At 31.7% G+C, this 23,156-nt stretch overlaps 1 protein-coding gene across 2 annotated transcripts in view; it reads right to left on the reverse strand.

Annotated features, from left to right (window-relative positions):
- The window catches only part of LOC111628006 (ras-related protein Rab-35-like), a 97,146-nt gene that overhangs the window by 4,982 nt on the left and 69,008 nt on the right, over window positions 1–23,156 (reverse strand). For both annotated transcript variants that reach the window (XM_023371721.1, XM_023371722.1), the window contains exons 4-6: window positions 16,600–16,723; window positions 13,113–13,237; window positions 8,831–8,955 (exon numbers count right to left, since the gene is read on the reverse strand). In XM_023371721.1, the coding sequence (XP_023227489.1) occupies window positions 8,831–8,955; window positions 13,113–13,237; window positions 16,600–16,723 (374 nt within the window). The remainder of the gene's footprint in view (window positions 1–8,830; window positions 8,956–13,112; window positions 13,238–16,599; window positions 16,724–23,156) is intronic.

Raw genomic sequence — 23,156 nt, forward strand, 5'->3', positions numbered from 1 at the left:
CAAAAAAAAATACTCAAATATTTTATGTATAACATTTATTCAAAGAAAATTACACAATATTCATTGTTAAGAAGCGTGAATTATCTTCATCTTTTCTTCTATGGAATGAACCAATCTGAAATGCAAATTCAATTTGCAGAAAAAAAAAATCACAGATAATATATCTGATGAAGATGCCAAATGACATGCCAAATTCTTGGGCTATGTAAAGACTATAATTAAATATTAGAAATTAATTAATTTGACTAGAGGTAGGCAGTTATGCTGCCATCTCATATTAAATTTAATAATTATAAATACAGTGGTGCCTCGTACAATGTACTTAATCCATTCCAGGTGCACGTCCGTTAAGTGAAACGTCCATTATACGAAATGCATTTTCCCATAGAAATACATGTTAAAACATATAATTCATTCCGCAACATAAAATAACCGCACTGTACCATAAAAAATGAAAATGGAGCAGACACCAATTATGCCGGGTAGTCAGATGTTGTGAGGAGGAGGTGGAAGAACACTTTCTATACACATTCATACAGATACAGACTTTTTACACATTGCAGCGGGTCTTTTTTTATTGTTTTTTAATCGGAGTCAGATTCAGGAGAGGCTACCGGAACTTGCAGGGTCAACTTCTCTTGTTCCATCCTTTGTTTTTTGCCCGCTGGCTTCTTGAAAAACATGACCAAGGTGGTCTGTTTCTCTTTCTTCTTTAACACCTGTCGGAAATGACGGACAAAGGTGTCATCGTAGAGATCATTGATCCTGTTGGCCTCAGCTCTGTTTGGATAATGAGTGTTGGTAAACTCCTGAACCTCTCCCCATTCGACAAGAAAGTTTTTGTCAACTTTCACTCCTGATGATTTCTTGCTTTGTTTCAATTGAAATCACCTTTCTGTTTTTTTAGAAGCCATGATGCATTATAAATGACTTAACTTGCCAGATTATATGATACGAATAATTCTTTATTAATTAAGATCACTAAACACTTCTACGAGCTACTCTCGCTCCGTTTGTTTTTTACAACCTCTTTTCGTCCCGCCACCTCGGCATCTACACAATTACATTTCGTTTATTTGAATCGTCAACATATACTGTATTACATTACATTTAATGTTTATTTAAATCATCAACATATATTACATTACATTTCTACTTCAGATATACTAATAATACATTCTAATAATACTAATATATCCTAAAAATAGCAGATTGTCATTGGCAACGGCAAATGAGTGGAAACATCATTCGCACTTGTTCGAAGAAAGTCTCACGTAACTGCCGAACGGAAAGTCCGTTGTTCGCAGCAAGTCCGTTGCTCGAGTCACGTAACGGTCAAACAGAAAGTCCGTTATTCGAGGCATACGTTATACGAGGCACCACTGTAATTAATTTTTAATTTAGACATTTCTAATATTTAATTTGGAATTTGTCATTAAATTTAGTATGAGATGGCATGTTTATTATATAACAGGCTATGATTGTTGATGTTTATATGTAATATGTGTGAACACAAGTTTGAAAAAATGTGTGATCATAAGCGACACTAAGATGCTAGCAGAACGAGTGCTAAACACAAACTGATGGAGCATGCGCACAATCCAAGATTTCCCCTCTCCTTGTCACTCGTTACGTGAAACATCACTCATTAAGCAAGTCAAATTTTTACAATTTATTTTTCTTGTTATGCAAAGTACTCATTATGTGAGGTGCTCGTTAACTCTTTTGCAATCATTTGTCTCGATATATCGCCAAGTAGTTTATTACTGAAACAAATCACTTGACGATTTATCATCAATCTGAGAATTTACGATTCTTATAAAACATTCCATCCATTCACAGATGGCACAACATTACTGTAGGTTATTCTGTACACTTGTTTCACATATTTACTACCAAATAACATTTTATTTTTATTTTATTTTATTTTAAGTATTTATAATTTTTTTGAAGCAAGAAATTTCTTTGTGTAAAAAAACTGTTTGAGCTTGTTTCAACCAAAATGTACAGAACAAAATGGCTGTTTGTGCAGGGTTACTCACAGAAATTAACTATATAATCAAAAAATTTTATCTATGATTAAGTTGTGTAAATTATAAATAATATTCAAACTGTCATGAAAATGACAGTTTGACAGTTTGAATATTATTTATAACATATTTTTCTGGGAGAAATTTTTTATGGTAGCAAAAAGAAACTTTATCACCGTAAACAATGAAAAGTAATATATATACAATTTCTTTGTATGTGTATGATAATTGCTTGATTTTTCACGAATTTTTTAAATAATAAAAGTGAAATTACCTTGAATGACTAAAGTTGGCAGTGAGTATTTTGGAACAGTATAGTGAAAGCCTAATAAGTTTTAAAAGGGTTAAATACTTCATTGCTGGAAATACTAAATTGTTTGATTATTCCATAACAGTATTCTATAAGTACATCAAAGGATCAAACACTAACAATATGTGGTTATTCTGTGTATAAATGTACTTTCTAAGTTAGTTTTTTAACTTTACACTTATGACAAACCTTGGGAACATAACCTGTTCATAAGTGCTTGTATTCAATTATTTTAAATCTGCATTCCATTCCTATTGTCTGATGAAGATAGGTTCTTTTATCAGAAGCTCCTAAGTTTTACCAAATATTATGTCTTATTTTTAATAAATAACACCACAAAACAGTTGATTTTTTGTTTTATTACTCATTTGAGTGGTGTTTGTCATAATAACAGATGATTTTTAAATATGTCTATATACTCTTTATTATGTAAATGTATGATATGTCTATAGGATATATCGTATTAATGAGACTTATTATACTGCTGTCCAAATTTAAGAAACCTATTCAGAAAAAGCAATCTTTATTTTTCACCTGTTTCATCTGTACACACTACACGCTATGTTTGTGTTTCAGACCTGTTGGTCCCTCATCACCATGTTTATAGCAAATAATTGCTAAAAAACAAGATTTATAAAAATTACTACAATGTTATAATTTTTCCAACAGTAAAACAAATAAAATAATTTACAGTTTTTTGATGGTTAACTACATCAAAATTTAAAAATATTAACGGAATAATTTGTATCATCTTTCCAAAAACCTATATACAATAACAATAAATATAAGTTACATTATTAAAAGATGGTTTAAACATTTTTTAAAACTTATGTATCGCACTCCTACTTTAGTAATACAATAATTGTACGAGCAAAATTGTTTCTCTTATAAATATCTCCCCTTTCACTGATGCTGTTCCGCAATTGGTGGATTTCTCTGCCCAAATTATTGTTGATTCTGTTGTTTTGTCTTGTTATGTAAATATGTTCATATAATTGTCTTTTAAAATTATTTCTTTCTTTTTTCTTGATTTTAACAGTATTTAAATCTTAGTATCACAAATTAGTATCACAAATCAATTATTGTATTTATTCAGACACTTGACAAATCTCATCATTAAATTTTATTCAGTTGAATAAAATTTAATAATGAGATTTTGGAAGAGTTAAAACATTTTTCCGGTATTATAAGATAATACCGGAAAAATGGACCGAAAAAAACAATTTGATAAAGAAAAATATTTTGTAAAATTAATGTATATACCAAAATTATTTGAAAGAGTTAAAAAAGTAATAGCTAATAAAATAAATTTAAAGGTAATTATGTAAATTCGGCAGTAGCAGAACACTGCAATACAACAAGATGTAAAATAGATTTAAATACTGGTATTTTTGAAACTGTGCCAGTAATTTTTAGTAATTCAAACACAAATCAATTATTGTATTTATTCAGACACTTGGCAAATCTCATCATTAAATTTTATTCAACTGAATAAAATTTAATGATGAGATTTGTCAAGTGTCTGAATAAATACAATAATTGATTTGTGATACTAATTTGTGATACTAAGATTTAAATACTGTTAAAATCAAGAAAAAAGAAAGAAATAATTTTAAAAGACAATTATATGAACATATTTACATAACAAGACAAAACAACAGAATCAACAATAATTTGGGCAGAGAAATCCACCAATTGCGGAACAGCATCAGTGAAAGGGGAGATATTTATAAGAGAAACAATTTTGCTCGTACAATTATTGTATTACTAAAGTAGGAGTGCGATACATAAGTTTTAAAAAATGTTTAAACCATCTTTTAATAATGTAACTTATATTTATTGTTATTGTATATAGGTTTTTGGAAAGATGATACAAATTATTCCGTTAATATTTTTAAATTTTGATGTAGTTAAATTTGGACAGCAGTATAATAAGTCCCACTAATATGATATATCCTAGCAGACATTTACATAATAAATTGTATAATAAGGACACAAAGGCACATGAATTAATGTCTATATATTCATTTATCAAATTAATTGAAAACAAAATAACAAAACATAAGATTATTTTAAAGCTAGAATTATGTTAACTTTAATTTTATTTGTTAATTAAATTATGATATTTGACCTAAAAATAGGTAATTAAACCTAAAAGTAATCTAGGTTTTATATATGTTTTGCTATTAAAGTAGGCAATGGTTTATTTCATACAGTTAGGCCCCCTTGATATAATAAGTTTGCACTTCACGCCGACATATACTATTATTAGAACACTTATGTGCAGTGGCGTTACAGGAGTGGAGTTCCGGTTACAGAAATTTATCCGACTTTTGGAGAAAGGTTTTATCCACTAGAAGTTTCAGTAGTGTAAAACTACCATCTTCAGGTGGTACATAGAATTCGATAGTTTAAGCTTTCCAAACGATATTCCGACAGTTTTTTAAGTTTCAATATCGAATATTTCGAACGATATTTCCGACAGTTCAGGTGATTATGGTTTTTGAATATTATTTAAAGGTTCTTATGTCATAGTGCGTAGAAATGATGATAAATAAATATTAAAGTGAGAAATGTCTGTAAAAGAGCATAGTTCATGCATTTATGCGCACCAAGGCAAAATTAGCATGCGAGCAACGAAGGAGTATTTTTATCTTGGGTTGAGTTGTTTGAAAGCCGTTATCCAAATTTGTGGGAGCTCGAAAGTTGGGGAGTTGCATGGTATGGTAGTAGAAATGTAGTGTGTCTCCAAAATAAATAGCTCATTTTGTTCGTTGCAGCATTTTAGTAATTTTATTTCGTTCCATAGAGGCTGGTAGTTGTGGTTGAGTACTTTCTTTGCTAATTCTGTAACTGGCCTGTTATTTTTGATGTCTTCTTGATGTTCATGGATGCGTGAACTTAATTTTCTAGCAGTAGCTCCTACATAACTAATCTCTTCTCCAGTTAGTGTGTGCTTTAGCAGGATTTACTAGATACCGAATTTTTCATTCAAATGGTACTTATCCCTATCATTACATAACAGTCTTCTTAGATTTGGTTGCAGTGTAATTGGTAGAATATAACCATTACTTCTANGCTCACGAAAGAAACAGAGATAAATATAATAGTCAACATCAAACTCCAAACTTCAAAGTAGGAGATCAAATATTACTACAAACCTTCTTCCATCCCGACCAAGGAAAACTTGCTCCAAAGTATCATGGACCTTTCACCATATTAAAAATAGTATCTCCTTGTAACGTAGAAATAGACAGACCTGTCCAATCATTAAATAAATTAACCGATATTGTAAATGTAGATAAAATTATACCGTATTATAATCCAACCAACTTTAGAGTTCAAGCCGATAAATTGTATAACACCCAGCCCAACCTCCCTGAGGCTCCATGATGTCGCCTTTTCAGGAGGGGGGCATTTAACATATTTAAAATTTTGTAAATTTTGTATATATTTTCTGTATTTTACTTTGTTAATCTCGTCCCTTTTGGAATGAGGTTAACAGCACCAATAAAATAAGGGGAGTTCGAGTGAGGACCCGAAAGTGAACGGACGTGTTATTTTATGGTCTCCAATTTTCTTTGTCTTGTTCAACCTACACTCGACCTTATGACTACGACTGCAAAATAATACGACATATATAATATATATTATATATATATTTTTTTCTATCGAACGTCATACATGGCAACACTTAAGATACCAGCGCATAAGAAAAAATAAAAAGGGGGTGGAAGGTAAAAAAAAGGGAGGAAACAGCTAAAAATTTTTTACAGTTGTGTTGTATCGAAATATGCCTAAAAGAGAAGATTTTAGAATATTTTAACCTTTTAATTTATAATATATACTAGTTTTACAAAGATTAAAGCAGATTTTACATGTTTTTAAATTATACAAAGTGTAACCAAAAGGTACTACGTCTATATATCGTTTATGTACTCATTGTTTTATGTAAATTCTCTACTGTAATAAGTTAAAATATATATATTGTATTTTAGTTGACTGAAGAGGGGCAAAGCCCGAAACGAGTACAAAGCGATGTACCGTATCGACTCAACTAATAAAAGAATTTGATGGAAAACTTGCCATGTGTCTTTGGAATAAAACACAATACTAATGTTTACTACGCCACCAATGTTCTATATTTCTCATGACCAGTTCAGCTAGAATAGGAGATAATGGGAAGCCCATTGGTAACCCTTGTGTTTGTTTATATATTTTTCCATTAAATTGGAAATAATTATTTTGATAATAAGGCAAAGAGCTTCACGTAGGTGTAAAATGTGTGATGCTGGGTAACTAGAATTGAGGAATAGGATATTTGCCAGCATGATGGCCTCGAAATACAGAACAGAAGGATATAAAGAAATGACATCTATTTTGTAAAATCGGTAGGAACTAGAGGGGAGGTTTCCTAATTTTTGTAAGATGGTACATTTGGCTTCGGTGGAGGCTGTTGTTACAAGCTCAGAAAAATCACAACGGATCACGTGATATGAGCCACAGTTCTGCATACAGAGTTAAATGTCCTTGAAAGCAGCTGTTTGTCGATGTTGGTGTGTTATTCCCTTGAAAGTTTCAGGGGAAGACTGGTTTCTAGACAGATGTGCATCAGTTACTGTAAACACTCAAATATATCACTAAATTTTCGATAGTTTATACTCTTTCAATAAATGGGGACCGCAAAAATGATCTATTGGGTGTATATTTTTAACAACATAGTGAAGGAAAGTTATTTTTTGTGACTTTTACTGTCCACAAAACTGATTGAAAAAATTTTAGCCATAACAATGCCGAATGAAAAGAAAGGACCATCGTTAAAAAGGAAATTTATAACTCTTCAAACAAAGATAAAAATTTTGGATCAAATTAAAAATCAAGAGCGGATAGCCAATATTGGTAGTCATTTTAATTTAAATGAGTCGACTACTTGGTCGATTAACCAACCAGGAGAAAAGATTAGAAATTTGGTTGCATCTGAATCATCTATTATTGTGAAAAATGTTGCTCATCTGAGAGCACCTATAATGGAAAAAATGGAACCAGCACTAATATTATGGGTAGAAGATACAAACAAGAAACGGTTGCCTTTAAGTAAAACTGCACTTAAACACAAAGCCTTAAAAATATTTGATTATTTAAAACAAATGGGACAGTTGTCAGCTGATGAAACCAGTGTTAAATTCGTGGCTAGCAATGGCTGGTTTGAAAAATTCAAGATATTTGTATTTTCAAGATATAGCGGTATTTTCAAGGAACGTTGTAAGAGGACTACCTGTATTTGTAACACAACACTTTTTAATTTGCCATTTTTAAATTCCAAGCTTTGTTGTTTTAATTTAATTTATATACAGTAATACCCCGACTTACGCGAACCCGGAGTTACGCGATTTTCAAATCTCGTCGATTCGTCTTTTGTTTGAGCGCCATGCAACTCTTGATTATTCACTCCCCCCACACTATTGTTCAGCTGACGTGTTTGGACGTGTTGCGCGGAATCAACGCATAGCTACAATTTATTTTGTGTAATTTATTTCTGTTTGTTATATCTACGGAGATTTGAGAGACTCTGTGTGGTGATTTCTTGTAACCGTGAACGAACCAAAAGGCGAGATAAGATTAACGAGAACATTTATTAGCTTACATACATCCGACTTGGATTTTACACAAAAGGCATCTGCAATCATGAACAATTGACAAAAAAAGTATACATTTATCAGATAATAAACAAAGACTCATTTTGTAAATAATTTATCTTTGTATATACAACTGACAAGATTACCTTTCAAATTATAAACAGACTCAATCCCAAGCGGTCATTTGATCGTCGGACATACAAAAGAAATGAATAGATGGCGCCTAACTTAAGCGCGGTTTACAATAATGAATATGATTAATCTTAACACTCTACTATGTCATCCAAATGAAGTAGAACTGATTCTTCTGCATCAAACAAGAAAAGAAAAACTTTATCTTTGGAATGTAAAGTTAACATTATTAAAGACTTCGATATAAAAATGAAAATTTGTGAATTGGCAAAGAAGTTTGATCTACCGGAATCGACGGTCAGAACAATTATAAAAGGTAAAGAAAAAATTCTCGAAGCTGTAAAAAATGCTTAATCTTTAAATTCAAGCATCATTGGTAAACGTTACAATATTATCGCTGAGATGGAAACAATGTTAAAATTATGGTGTGATAATCAAGTAATTGTGAAAAATTGTATAATAATATAATATGTTATACATATGTATTATCTAAGATTTTATTAAACATTTTTTTCTAAATTATTGCTTTTTTTAGTCTCCGGCCCCAATTAAAAATTACTTGTATGTATTTATATGTGAAATTATACCCCGACTTACGCAAATTCAACTTACGCGGTTATCGCTCGGTCCCACCTATCGCGTAAGTCCGGGGTATGACTGTATTAATAAAAAGTTAATTATAATTTTTATACAGTTAAAATTGAAAACTGTGAGAAACTTACTTCTTCGACATTTATATTTTCCTTGGCACTTGTTTCGAATAACTGAATACCCATCTGATCGGCAAATCGTTGAGCATCTTCTGTTAAAACAACTTTTCTATCTGGATCATCATTTTTATTACCAACTAAATAAAATCATAAAAAATGTTTATCATCAATAATTCATAAAATTCATAAACTACTTGTTCCTACAGAATATACACTTCAAACATATCATTCTGAAACTTTTGGTCTAATAAATTAAACTTCATAAATACAGTAGTACCTCGATTATCCGGACTAATTGGGGATGAAGGTAGTCCGGATAACGAAAAATCCGGATAATCGAAACAAATACTTTAATCTGTCCTTTAATAATAATACAACACGTTTTCTTTTCGATGACATATCGGTAATATTAAAAGTAAATACTGTATTTAAATCGTGATCAAATTTTCAAGAAACAAACGTTCATATTGAATTTGGACTACTACTGACCAACACTAACAGACTACCTATTGTTTAAAAGGCCCTCTGGTGGCACAAGAAGACAAATTTTATAAAATAAAAAAGCAGTTGAAACTGCATTTTCATGAATAAAAATTTGACAAACTATTTATCATTTTACGACGAGTAAAATTTTTTCGTCGCATTCACAGCTTCTAAGTAATGCGTAAACCTTCGAGGCGTGAGGCCCTTCGGACCGCGAGGCATAGGCGGTGGCCCACGTCATCTATGCCTTACACTGCCCTTGGTCATAGAAATGATGTAATTTGAATATAAATTATTTATAAATACGTATGTCATGTTATATTTTTATTACTACGTAAAATATATTTAAGAGTTTACGACCACTGTGCTGGGTGAGACGTTGTTGAAACAAAAAAAGTTATGCATTCCATCACGTACATAAACAGTGTCGTAATTCGCCAAGTGCAAATCAGCAAATTCGTAAAATTTTTGTTTATTTTAAACAATCCGGATAATCGAAAATCCAGATAATGGAGGTCCAGATAATGGAGGTTCTACTGTATTATGAAAAAAAATAATCCCGATTTCACATTCACAACAAAGTTTTCTATCAAAAACAGTTCCTAAACTTCCAACCAAGTCAGAAGAAATATATCTAGTCAATACTGAAAATTGATGGGAAGTGATAAATGGTACTTTGAATGCAGTTGTTGTTATGGAATTGCCGACAAAGATTTATGTCATTCTGTTGAAAATGACACATTGATGCACCAAAAACATTTCTCAGACAATGGATGTTTTACTGAGAAGATAAAATATCAATCAAAAGTACATATTATATAGATTATAAATGCTAAATAACTAGTTCAAAACCATTAGATACAGAGTTTGAATGTGCAGTCTATATCATGTCATTAGAGTTTAAACTTAATTTGTTTTCAAATGTATAGTTATAATTATGATTTTATTTAGCTTGGTTAAAGTATTGTATGAAAATTTATTAAAAAAAAGCATCTATGAAGAGTATGAAGAGTATTAAGAGAGCCATCTGTTTTCCCAATTCAAAATTCATTACATAGCAAATGTGATTTGAATTGAGAAGACTGACACAAATTTGGAAAGATATTAAAGCCTATTCTCCCACATTACTGCTTATATATTTATAATAATACAATAAGTAAGTATTTCTGAATGGTTACTAGCTATTCTCTTAACATTGTTGTACATTTTTTTAACTGATATATTATTTGAACAAGATATATTCTCCTACACTAAAGACACTACTGTTTTTTATAAATTAATTCATCCATTATTAAAAATGTTCTTTTTGATTTACAACACAAATACAGAATTCTAATTTTGCTTGTATTTTGATTATTTTAATTTCAATTGCAACATGTCACAACATAATGCAATAACAAACTATACCAGAACTTTTCTGTGAAAACAAGCCAAATAACTAAGAGCTGCAGGATAAGTAAATAAAAAATATTTTTAAATACACAAATTATAGTTAGTGATAGCTATGTTTTAATGTGTAAATGTAATGTTACACTGAGTCAGGGTACTGTTACAGTGTACATGTACAGTAATCTGTTTTAAGGAAAAACAAAAGATCATCATCATTCAGCATACTGTAATTATAACGAGAATCTTAAATGAAACACATAAAATGATCCTTTCCGGAATTGCAGTACAGCATCACAATTACAAATGTAATGCTGGGCTGTAATAATTATTTTTTCATTAATACTAGTTTTTCTTTTTAATATTCCTCTTTGAATTAATTCTCATCTTCATTCTATTTACTACTTGCATGTTTTTACTGATCTGTTTCATGTGATAAATTGTTGTAGTACAGACTTGTTTACTACTATTTTGCTTAAAATTAAATCTGGTAAAGTTGGCCAAACTTGCAAGCTGCACTACTCTCGCATTCACTTTGGCATACCTTCTCTCTCAACAATTATGTCTGCTTCCATTAAGTCACTGTCACACATCAGCTTGCTGTTAACATTCTGTATAGTGGAGAAGATTGACATTGAGAGCTGTAACAGCATTCTCAAAGAATGACTAAACTATACAGATCATAGAAATATTTTTCTTCCATTAATTGCAAGAAAAAAATTATTATACTAATAAAATAACTTTGAATAATCTAATATAAACTGTGTAGGAAAAATAACAGATGATAATTTCTTTTCCAAAATGCTTATCATCCATTTCTTCAGCAGTGGTTTCTTTCCTAAATGGTTCTCTAAGGGGTGGTAAATAAATTTAGGGGTGAAAAGAAGCAAGGGGTGGCAGAGGCATTGGAGGCAGGACTGAACAATGACCAGGTGAGGATTTGAGTCACTGACAACCATTTCCTTTCCTTCGTTAAAATGGATAAGAAGAAACATTGCATTTAATTGTTACTAAATGTTGACAACAATCTATGGTAAGGATCAAAGTGCGAGATTTGTAGAAAAGTTTTTCTAAGAATATTTCCAATCCTTTCTCACAAAAAAATGGATTGTTGAGGTGTTGGATAAAATTTATGGAAGCAGCTCAAAAAAGTTTGGGAATCACTGATCTAACTTTGAAGCATTTATTAGCAATGACAACTAATCAATCTGTAATCAATATCATAAAATACCATTGTTACAAAAAACTATAAAAAAATCATTTTCTTGTAGCTAGAGGCCAGTTTCCACACTTCCACATCAACTCTTAATCAGATTTAGAATGATTGTAAGAAATTAATTCATTGTTAATAATACTAATATAAGAGAATGATTGAAAACATTTAAAATTTGCAAAAAATAAAAATTCAATATTTGAAGATTAAAAACAGGTCATAAAATTAAGAGTACTAGAACAATAAATAGTTGTAATTTGCTTCTTAGTCAGTGTTTTGAAAGCATTAAATGTATAAATGAAAAATCATAAATTTGCCAGTCCTTCTACAGATTTATTTTGGATAAAAGTTTTCAACAATTATGAAATTAATTAGAGCATTCACAAAGGTACATAACTTCCTAGCAAAGATTAAATGGATTTTTGCAAATGAAAAACTGAATCAATTTGTTTTGAATAGTTTTTTGGGAAGAAAAAAAAATTTCATAAAAAATTCTAAAACATCTTTTGTATTAATATTGACTTCTCACAGTTTAATTCATTAATTCAAATATAAGATGTGTTAAAAAATTCTGGGAATAAATCAAAAATTCAAAGTATTTTAGGATGTAAAGAAACTTATTAAATATTTTTCAAAATAATCAACCAACTTTTTATAATTCTGGAAAAATTAAAAGATTTAAACAATTCATAATTTCAGTTGACATAGTTATTCAAATTACAGTAGAGCATTATCTGAAACAATTTGAACAATTCAGAACTGGGGTTGTTCAAATAACTGATTTTTCAAATAATAATCATTTACAAAAAAATATATTAAACACAAAACTATACTGTATATAATTTGTATCACATATCTTACAAATACATACCTTACATAATGTAATACATTAAACTAGGCCTACAGTTCAGTTTGGCAGGGAGGGGAAGAGTGCTGCAGTGCCACAGCCCTAGTGAAAATTTGAATTTGCCAACTGGAACGCTTTCAGTTAACCAATGTTTCGGTTGATCAGTATTCAGATAATCAATGCTCTACTGTACTTAAATTTTTATTTTGTAGCTTTATTTTAAAATTTTTTGAAACAGAAAAATTCAAATTATAATCCTTAAGTTATACAACATTTACAGATTGACTTATTCAAATAGAAAAAGAAAAAATCTGAATTAATTTTGAATAAATTCTTTACATAAACATATAAATAATTGTTCAAACCTAAAATCCTATTGACTACATCACAGTTTTGTTCTATTTCATGTAACCATCTCTTCACATTAGCAAATGATTCTCCATTGCAAACATCATAAACGACAATTACACCATGAGTTCCTCTGTAATATCTGAAATATAAGATATTTGTTTTTATACATTTTAAAATTTCTTATCTTTCCATTAGTTTTATTATTATTTACATTATATTATTTATATACATAATAATTAACACATCACTAAACCAACCTGTACAGACTGTTTTTACTGTACTAAGTTTTTATTTTTCCACAAATGCTTACATTGGCTGTGTAACATCATATATTAATTAATGTTACATCACTGCTTGATTAGTATGTGATTATATCTTAAATATGAATTAAGAAAAATACTAATATCAGTGCACAACAAATTCGAGCAGCCCCCTTATATCACACCAGTCAACTCCTTTCAGTTGCCCAGATATGTAAATTGGCCATTGCTGCTCCTATCTGCAGGGTGTATTTGGACCCTTTGTCACCTTCACTTATACACAAAGAATTGAGTCAGGTTGTTACAGTGGTACACAATGCTGGTTATACAACATCCAAGTTCAAGTATGTCAATAATCTTGTTCGCAGCTCTCTTTTCCCACCAACTGCTTTGAGATCCGATGACAAAAAGAAAAGCCAAGTGTTTGCTCAACCCATCCATTCCATATTTGGGGGCTGTTAAGAATCATATCGTATGCACTTTTAAGGGATATGACATTGTACTTCCTATAAAACCACAAATTTCCCTGCACAGATTGTTATGTAATGATAGGGATGGTTTTACCTTTTTGGAGAAATCAGGGATCTACATGGTCTCTTTACATCAGACACAAACAGGTGCAAAAATATTTTATATCAGGCCACAACTAGAAAATTGGCTTACCGTTTCCATAAATAAGGCTGTTTATGGATGAGTGAATGATTTGTTACTGAAGCAATTATTTTATGAATTACAGATTATCTTTTAAATACAGTAGTACCTCAGGATACGAAATTAATCCGTTCCGAAACTCAGATTGTATCATGAAAATGTCATAAGGTGAATCATTTTTCCCCATATGATTACATGTAAAACCAAATAATCCATTCCAACATAAAAAACACACTCAAATTAAAGCTAAATAGTACATTGAAAAAAAATAACTTTAGTAAGGAAAACACTGAAAAATGCATTTTGTAGTTGTAAATGTATAAATAACGATAACAGAATAATAATTGATTAAAAAAATGCAGTTTCATTTGCACTTTACCTCTGAGTATAGATGACGGTGGAGGTGTAAACTGGTGGTGGAAGAGAGGGAGAAGGGAAATGATACTAAAACTTAACTTACATAACATAATGTAACAATAACTTAAAAATAACTTAAACTAATTTTTTAATCTTTTCTGTTTCATATTTTTTTTTTTTATTCACTGCTTTTTTGCTTTTTTTCCTTCACTTCCACCAGCACTTTCACTGGATAGAGGTCGCTTGGTAAAATATCTATCCAAAGAGGTTTGGCTTTGCCTACTTTTTAAAATATTTCTAAAACGACTTAGGCAAATGTCATTACTCCAAGCAGCAATATGGCCAGTGTAAACCTTTTCAGGATGTTTCTTTTCAATAAAATCAGTCACTTTCCGATAATACCTTGAGATTTCCTTTATCAAGTGAGATCCTTCCACGATGATGCAAACATGCAGACTGAGACCAATGAACAGAAGTGAATAAAAAATGGCGTTGCAAACTAATATAACGTCGTATGGTGAGTTTTTGTTCGTACTGTGGAGCAAAATTATGTTCAAATTTCATGTTGTATTCCTGAAAATTTTGTATGCTGTAATGTTCGTATCATGAGGTACTACTGTATATATATACTTGTCTGTAGGCTCTTTTCTAACTTCCTTTACTTTATATATAACATATAATGGTTGTCTAAAGTTTGTGATCAATACTTTTCTTAATACTTTGCTGCATTATTGTATTATTGTTTTGTATGCCTTCACATAATAATGCCTTCGTATCTACTGTAAATGCATATTTACTGTATAATTGTATGACATAATTCTTTATTCAATAATTACAAACAACACTTTAAAATAAAAGCAAAGAAATGCTACTGCACTTGCCAGACAATGGAAATCCCATTTGAAATTTATAACAATAAAATATCAATTGTAAAAATCATATCAAAAATATAAAATTAGTAATTATTACATAATTTTTTTGAACATATGATTTTATACTATGTTTTCTTCCATGGAAACTTTCTTCAGAATGGTAATCAATGGCTCCTGGACCAGGGGAGATCCAGGATCAAATCAAGGTCAGAAATCTTGAGAATTTTTCAATGGTGTCTAATCTGGACATGTACCTTTGCTTTTTTTGTACTCATCAGAAGTTTGGCCAGGCCCACAATGGGCCTCGCCAAACTCATGATGCATATGAAAAATAAGCGCTCTTAGTCCCTGTACGGCAGAAAGAGTTAAAAACTAATCAAAAATCAAAAACTTTATCTAAAATTTCCGATTTATCTTATTGAAGTTCATTTATATTTACAGAATGTAAACGTTGGCTTAATTCAGAGACCAAAAACATTCATGAAGTCATTAAATGTTTTACTGGAATTTACTAAACCATAAGGTTGTCTTCTTCTATTGAGTAATTATTGTTTGATCAATCCATTATACTATTGCAATGTTTTTATTTTGTGTTCTTTTACATATACAGTAGAGCATCGATTATCCAACCCCCGATTAACCGTCACATCGGTTAACCGACCGTTCTAGTCGGCAGGTTTCAAATGTCTGCTATTGATATGGTGCTACAATATTTGGCTATGTCTTGGCTACTTTGAAATTATTTTTGTTAAATTTTTGCGTGTTTTAGCTGACAACAATGGCTTGACCATGAAAGGGAGGCCAGTATTTAAACGATACCTAATTTTCTATTTATGATTGGTTGTTTGTTTTGTGAGCAATAAAACAATTTAAAAATAATTTTTAGTGATAGAATAGCGACAATTATTATTTTAAAAAAAAAAAAAATTGCTAGGCTTAACATCGATGAAAATTCAATGCAAAGTAGGTTAATAGCGATATACTAATATACTATACTAATAATGTATTTTTTTCATTCTTTTTGGTTATCCGATTTTTTCAGTTATCCGACCAACCCGAGTCCCCAATTGAGTCAGATNAATTTAAAAATAATTTTTAGTGATAGAATAGCGACAATTATTATTTTAAAAAAAAAAAAAATTGCTAGGCTTAACATCGATGAAAATTCAATGCAAAGTAGGTTAATAGCGATATACTAATATACTATACTAATAATGTATTTTTTTCATTCTTTTTGGTTATCCGATTTTTTCAGTTATCCGACCAACCCGAGTCCCCAATTGAGTCAGATAATCGATGCTCTACTGTACATATACATCTTTTAATTTTAAGAAAAACATTCAATGTTTCCAATGACTTACGTAGAAGTTATAGTTCGAAATCTTTCTTGCCCGGCGGTATCCCAAATTTGTAATTTTACTCTTTCTCCATCTATCTGCACTGTGCGTATCTTAAAATCGACACCTATCGTTGTAATGTAGTTACCTGTTTAAAAAAATAAACAACATTATATTTTTATTCAAACAACATATTATTATTAAATATAACACCAATAAAATTTGAAGGACATTTCATTTAAAATTTTATATATGAAGGAATATTCTTATAATAACAAATTGCTATTTTTTGAATTATTAGAAGAATTTATAACTTCAAAACAAATAAATTTATTTATTAGCTTTGTATTTATTGCTATTTTGGAATTAATTTTAGTTAAAAGTTCCTCATTATGTGTTGCCAGTACACTGAAGAGCAATTGAATTAGGGATAGCTGGCATTATGCAAATTTTGAGTTCTGCATAAGCGTGAAAGTGATTTACAGATGAGGTAAGCAGCAGTTTGACAAGATAAGGAGTGCTGCTAACAGTATCAGTAATAGTCAGAAGCAAAATGGGTAAGAGTAAAGATCTAAGCACATTTAATCATGGACAAATCGTCGGGGCCCGATGAATGGGTACCAGGATATCCTTGACGACCATCTGCTCCTGTTTGTTCGTTCTTGACAGCCCACTACAGAGATTGTCTTTCAACAAGACAATGTACCATGCCATCACTCCTGAATTGTATCGGAATGGTTGGATGAACATTCCACAGACTTGCACANGTCACTCCATTTCAAAAGTAGTGGAAACACTGGGATTTTCACACACCACTGTTTTGAGAGTGTACCACGAGTACATTGATTCTGGTAAAACCATAGCTGCCAGGGTCAACTGCTACGGACAACAGCATGTGGATGAGCGAGGTCGTCAACAGCTAGCCCGCATTGTAACAGTAGATAGACAGGCCACAGTGCAACGGATTACCTGTCGATTTAATGCTGGTGCATAGCAAGATGTAAGCTGTCACACCATACAAAATCTCCTTTCAATGGGATACAGGAGTCATCATCCTACAAGAGTCCCCCTGCTGACTGCACAAAACAGGGCGCAACAATTAGCATGGGTGTGGGAACATCGCCAATGGATTGTCAAGATGTGGAAAAATGTTACCTGGAGTGATGAGTCGAGATTCACTTTGGTACATGTCGATGGCAGAGTATGTGTATGCCGTAAATCACATAAAGCGATGAATCCTTCCTGCCAGCAGTGGACTCTTCAAGCTGACGGAGGTGGCATTCTTGTGTGGGGACTGTTCACATGGACTGAAATGAGACCCCTGGTACGTGTGACAGGTGAACGTTACCAGGATATCCTTGACGACCATCTGCTCCCGTTTGTTCGTTCTCGACTGCCCACTATAGAGATTGTCTTTCAACAAGACAATGCACCGTGCCATTGCTCCCAAATTGTATCGGAATGGTTGGATGAACATTCCACAGACCTGCACGTGCTTTCCTGGCCATCATGGTCACCTGACTTCAATCCAATCGAGCACATCTGGGATGCAATTGAGAGAGATGTTCGAGGCTCCGACCACCTTACATCTAATCTTCGTGATTTATGGGAGATTATTCAGGACTCATGGATATGTATGGTTTCCCAGTGTCTTGTGGAGTCCATGCCAAGACAAACTGCAGCCGTCATCAAGGCAAAAGGTGGTGCTACACGCTACTAGACAGGTATCCCTAATTCAATTGCTCTTCAGTGTATATCTAATTGTGTTTAAAGCTATGAGATACACATTTTAATATGTCACAAACATAATAAGATAATTATTTTTTACGTAAATATAATACATCTTCTTATCAGATTAATTCAGATTCTCTATCCTATAGAGAGTAAAAATTAGACCAAAACCACTCATCAATATTATAAAATATGCTAATAATAAAATTTTTAATATTTATTTATTTAATCAGTTGATTTCTTACATTTATCTTAGTAGCTATAACTTGAATTTTGTCCAGATTCCAATTAATCTAAAGATGCTTTTCTTGAATAATAAAAGCATACGTTTTACGTTAATTTTTGAGTTATTTAGATATTAATCTCTCTCTCAAACCATTAATAAAACTATACTATTAATGAGTGTAAGCATTTAAAAGTTGTTTGTATTCAAGTCAAATACATGTTCTGGAATTTCTAAACAGTGAAATCAAAGTAATAACAATGAAAATATTGTTTTTATTTTTTTGTTTTGTTAGGAAGTTGTAAATGTAACCTTTAAACTTGGGATTGTCATGCCCTCTACTCTACGGTCCATGCCACGATCTAACTTGTGTGAACCCCACTAAGTGGTACGTGGTTTCTCATTCTTTCTATAGAATAAACATGCGTTGTGTTCTTACCTCCATTTTGTATCTATTTCTTCATGTTACCTTCAACACGACCCTACATCGATTCGCATCCTTACATAGTAGCAGAGCGTGGTTAGGTTTAATGATCGAGGTATACCATAGGAAGAGGATCTAACTGGAGAATCAAGTAAGTGATATATTCCTGCTCGCTAACAAAAGACATAACCCGTTTGATTGACGCCATGAATAGTGTGGAGACTCAATATGTAGACAAACTCAATGATGATAACTACGAATTGTGGAAGTTACAGATGCATAGCATACTTATTTGTAATGAACTTTGGCCGTATGTAAATGGATCCATAGAAAAACCAAATGCATTTGATTTTTTTCTAAACAAAAGACGAAAAGGCTCTAGCATTAATTTTACTAGGCATTAAGCAGAACCAGTTGAGCCACATAAAGAGAGCAGAAACTTCCAAAGAAGCACGGGATGAGTTGGAAAGGATAAATAAATCGAAAGGACCAATTATAAAAGCAGTACTATACAGACAACTTTATCAGAACAATTTAAGGGAACTAAGCAATCAATGTCGAGACATGTAACTGAATTTATGGAAAAAGCTGAACAATTGGAAAAAGCGGGTATCCCAATTCCAGGTGAGTTACTATCTATAATGTTATTAAATTCATTGTCCGACGAATACAAAACATTTTGAATTGCCATTGAGTCCAGAGACAATATACCGAAGCCTGAATCATTAATAATAAAACTAATTGAAGAAGAAATAAGATGACAAGAGAAGAAGGAGTTTGCAGTTGAACAGATTGCACTATACACAGGATCGAAACAAAAGAAAACTCCTTCCCAACAAAATTACCCAAAAGGAAATCTTCCTTCACAATTCACAGGGACATGTTACATTTGTGGTAAACCAGGCAGCTGAATGTAGAAATAATAATATATATTCGCAAAGAAACAGTACATGCAAAAAGAATGATGCTATGGCAGTCACAGTACAAACAGCCCAAACTCTAAACTCAACAGACTGGTGTCTTGATAGAGGAACAACTGCACATATGTGTAACGACTGTATGAAATTTATAGAGATAAATCAAGATCTCCACAAAAAAATACAAACTGCAGGAAAAGATGCATTAAAATTCATTAGAACTAGATCAATTAATATGAACGTGAATGTCAACAACACCAAAATTACAATTAAGCTAAAAGATGTCATGGCCATCCCACATTTGAGAAATAATTTGATATCTGTCCCTAAAATAACAGAACATGGATAATCTGTCACATTCAAAAGAGAATCAACAACTGTTACTCACCAAGATGGTTCCATCGCCATGATAACAAAGAAAGGAGACCAACTATACATAGTACAGACGAAACCTGACGCAGCATTGAATGCAGAAGAAAGTGGAAGTGACAATCTTTTGAGATGGCATTAACGACTTGGTCATCTAAACCAGTGTTTCTTAACAGGGAAACCACGGCCCCATGGGGGTCCATAAGAAGTTTGCCGGGGGCCACCAAATTATGCAAAATTTCCTTCAGAATAAAAAGAAAATTGATGTATAACCGAATATCATATTGAAAAGTGAAATAAGAAAAATAGTTTTCATATTTAGTTTCTTTTATTTATTTCTTAGTTCTTCCTACATACAACTTTGTTAGTACAGAAGAAATAAATGCAAATATGCTACTTACACCACAGTATTTAGTTCTTTTCTTCCAAAGTAATTCTAAGAAACTATTAATGCTTGGGATTTTAAAAATAATTAGAAAAACAGTAGGCTTAGTAGTAGGCTTTGAAAATTTAAATGTTTTTGCAAAAGATATACAAAATCTTTACGACAAGTTGTGGGTGTTTTAGTTTTAGTTTAGTTTTAGCATTGACTTTGGATCAAATAGTAGTGCATTTCTTTCTTATACTGTGTGTTTAGCTTTAATTATTTATAATTAACCCATAAAAATGAGCAAAAGACAGAAAGAAACATTAGAAAATTTTTAATGTAAGTAATCGCAGACCAGGACCTTCAAAAAGAAAATATAGTGAAGAAAATACTAGTGAAAGTTCCGATGATGATACAGTAAAAAATGCAACGGAAAAAACCAGAAGTCCTAAAACTAAAGGTATAAAATTAAGTAACATTAAAATTAGAAAATACGATCATGATTATATCAAATATGGGTTCATAAAAATCAATTTATTATAAATAATTTAACAAATATAAATTATTATTAAAAAATGGGGGTAACAAAAAAATTATGAAATGTTTGGTGGGCCGCGAGTATAAAAACGTTAAGAACCACTGATCTAAACATCAATGACCTAAAGAAATTAGCAAACAAAAAAATGGTAGCCAGAATAACATTGGAACAAACCCAAGATAGAACTGATTGTGAGATATGCTACAAAGAAAAGATTCACCAATTACCCTTTAAGTCGTCCGACATGAGAGAGAGAAATATGCTGGGATTAATCCATTCTGACATATGTGGTCCGATGAGTGTGGAATTCCTAGGTGGTTCTAAGTATTTTGTGGCATTCATTGATGACAAGACATATTGCATTGAGTTAGCAATGCTTAGACACCAATCTGAAATACTTAACGCATTCAAACGCTACAAGGAAAGAGTTGAGAATGAAACTGATCAGAGAATCAAAAGGCTCTGTACCAATAACACAAAAGAATTCTTATCACAAGAATTTACCAGCTATCTTGAAGAAAAAGAAATAAGAAGGCAATTAACAGTCAAGAATACTCCTCAACAAAATGGGATAGCAGAACGAGCAAACAGAACTCTTGTCGAGATGGCGAGAAGCATGATGATTGAATCCAAGGTACCTCAGAGTTTATGGGTAAAAGCCATCAATGCAGCAGCCTATATAAGAAATCATTGTCCCACTAAAGCTTTAGAAGAAGAAACTCCACTCGAACTGTGGACTGGAAATAAATCCTACATTGGATTTATAAGAATTTTCGGCAGTAAAACAATTGCTCTGCAAAAGGGGCATAAGAGAAACAAATTTGAACCAAAAGGAAAAAAATATGTTCTAGCTGGCTATTAAGAGTCAAAGGCATACTGACTTTGGGAGCAAGGCACTAAAATTGTCATAAAAGCTCAAGATGTGCATTTCATCAAAAAATTAGAAACCAAAGATAAACAGAACTTGTTTAGTGTACTTTTAGATTTAATACCGACCATGAAAAACATTGAAGTTGATAAAAGTAATGTTCCTTCTACTGATACTCAAAGTGAAAATATTCCTTCATGCGATAATGAAACATCAAATTCACAACCAAAACACAAAGCGTGACATCCACAATTAATTAGAAGTGGAAAACCTGGAAGACCAAGGAAAGTGTACAACGAAGTAGCAGATTTTGCAAAATGCAGCCAGCTGCCAGATCCTACAAGTGCAAAAGAAGCATTAAGCCGAGAAGATAAAGTAGAATGGTCAAATGCCATGGATTCAGAGTATAAGTTCTTAATGGAAAATAATACATGGAAATTAGTCTCATGTCCAAAGGACAAAAAAATAATTTCGAATAAATGGGTATATAAATAAAGAGAAAACAAGATGGCACTGTTAATCGCTACAAATTACCACAATCACTACAAAAAGCCAGATTAGTTGCATGTGGATATGAGCAGAGAGAAGGAATTGACTTTGAAGAAGTATTCGCTCCAATAGCAAGATTTGAAACAATCCGACCATTCCTTGTGGATGTGTAGAAAAGAAAATGCATGTACACCAAATGGATGTAATCACAGCTTTCATACAAGGGGATTTACTGGAGGAAATATATATGGAGCAACTGAAACACTTCAAAACAAAGGGACAAGAGGATAAAGTATGCCATTTAACTAAACCTCTATATAGATTAAAACAGGCAAGATGTGAATGGTACAAATGATTAGACAGCTACATGCTAAATATAGGCATGAATAGAACAAGTGCCAACCCTTGCACCTACATCCAAAATGAAGGGGAGACAATATTGTAATCATAGTTTATGTTGATAACATGCTGATTGCCTCATGCAACTTAGAGATAATAAGAAAAATTAAACACATTCTTCAGAAAGAATTCAAAATGAAAGATTGGGCGTGGCAAGTGAAGTTTTCAGAATAAGGATAGAAAGAGAAGGGGCTACTGGAAAGATGAGACTTACTCAAAAAAAGTATGCTAAAGACCTCTTTAAAAAATTTAACAT

The sequence above is a fragment of the Centruroides sculpturatus genome, unplaced genomic scaffold, assembly GCF_000671375.1.
Source record: "Centruroides sculpturatus isolate CEXI.00-Female unplaced genomic scaffold, Cexi_2.0 scaffold486, whole genome shotgun sequence".
Classification (NCBI taxonomy): Eukaryota; Metazoa; Arthropoda; class Arachnida; order Scorpiones; family Buthidae; genus Centruroides; species Centruroides sculpturatus.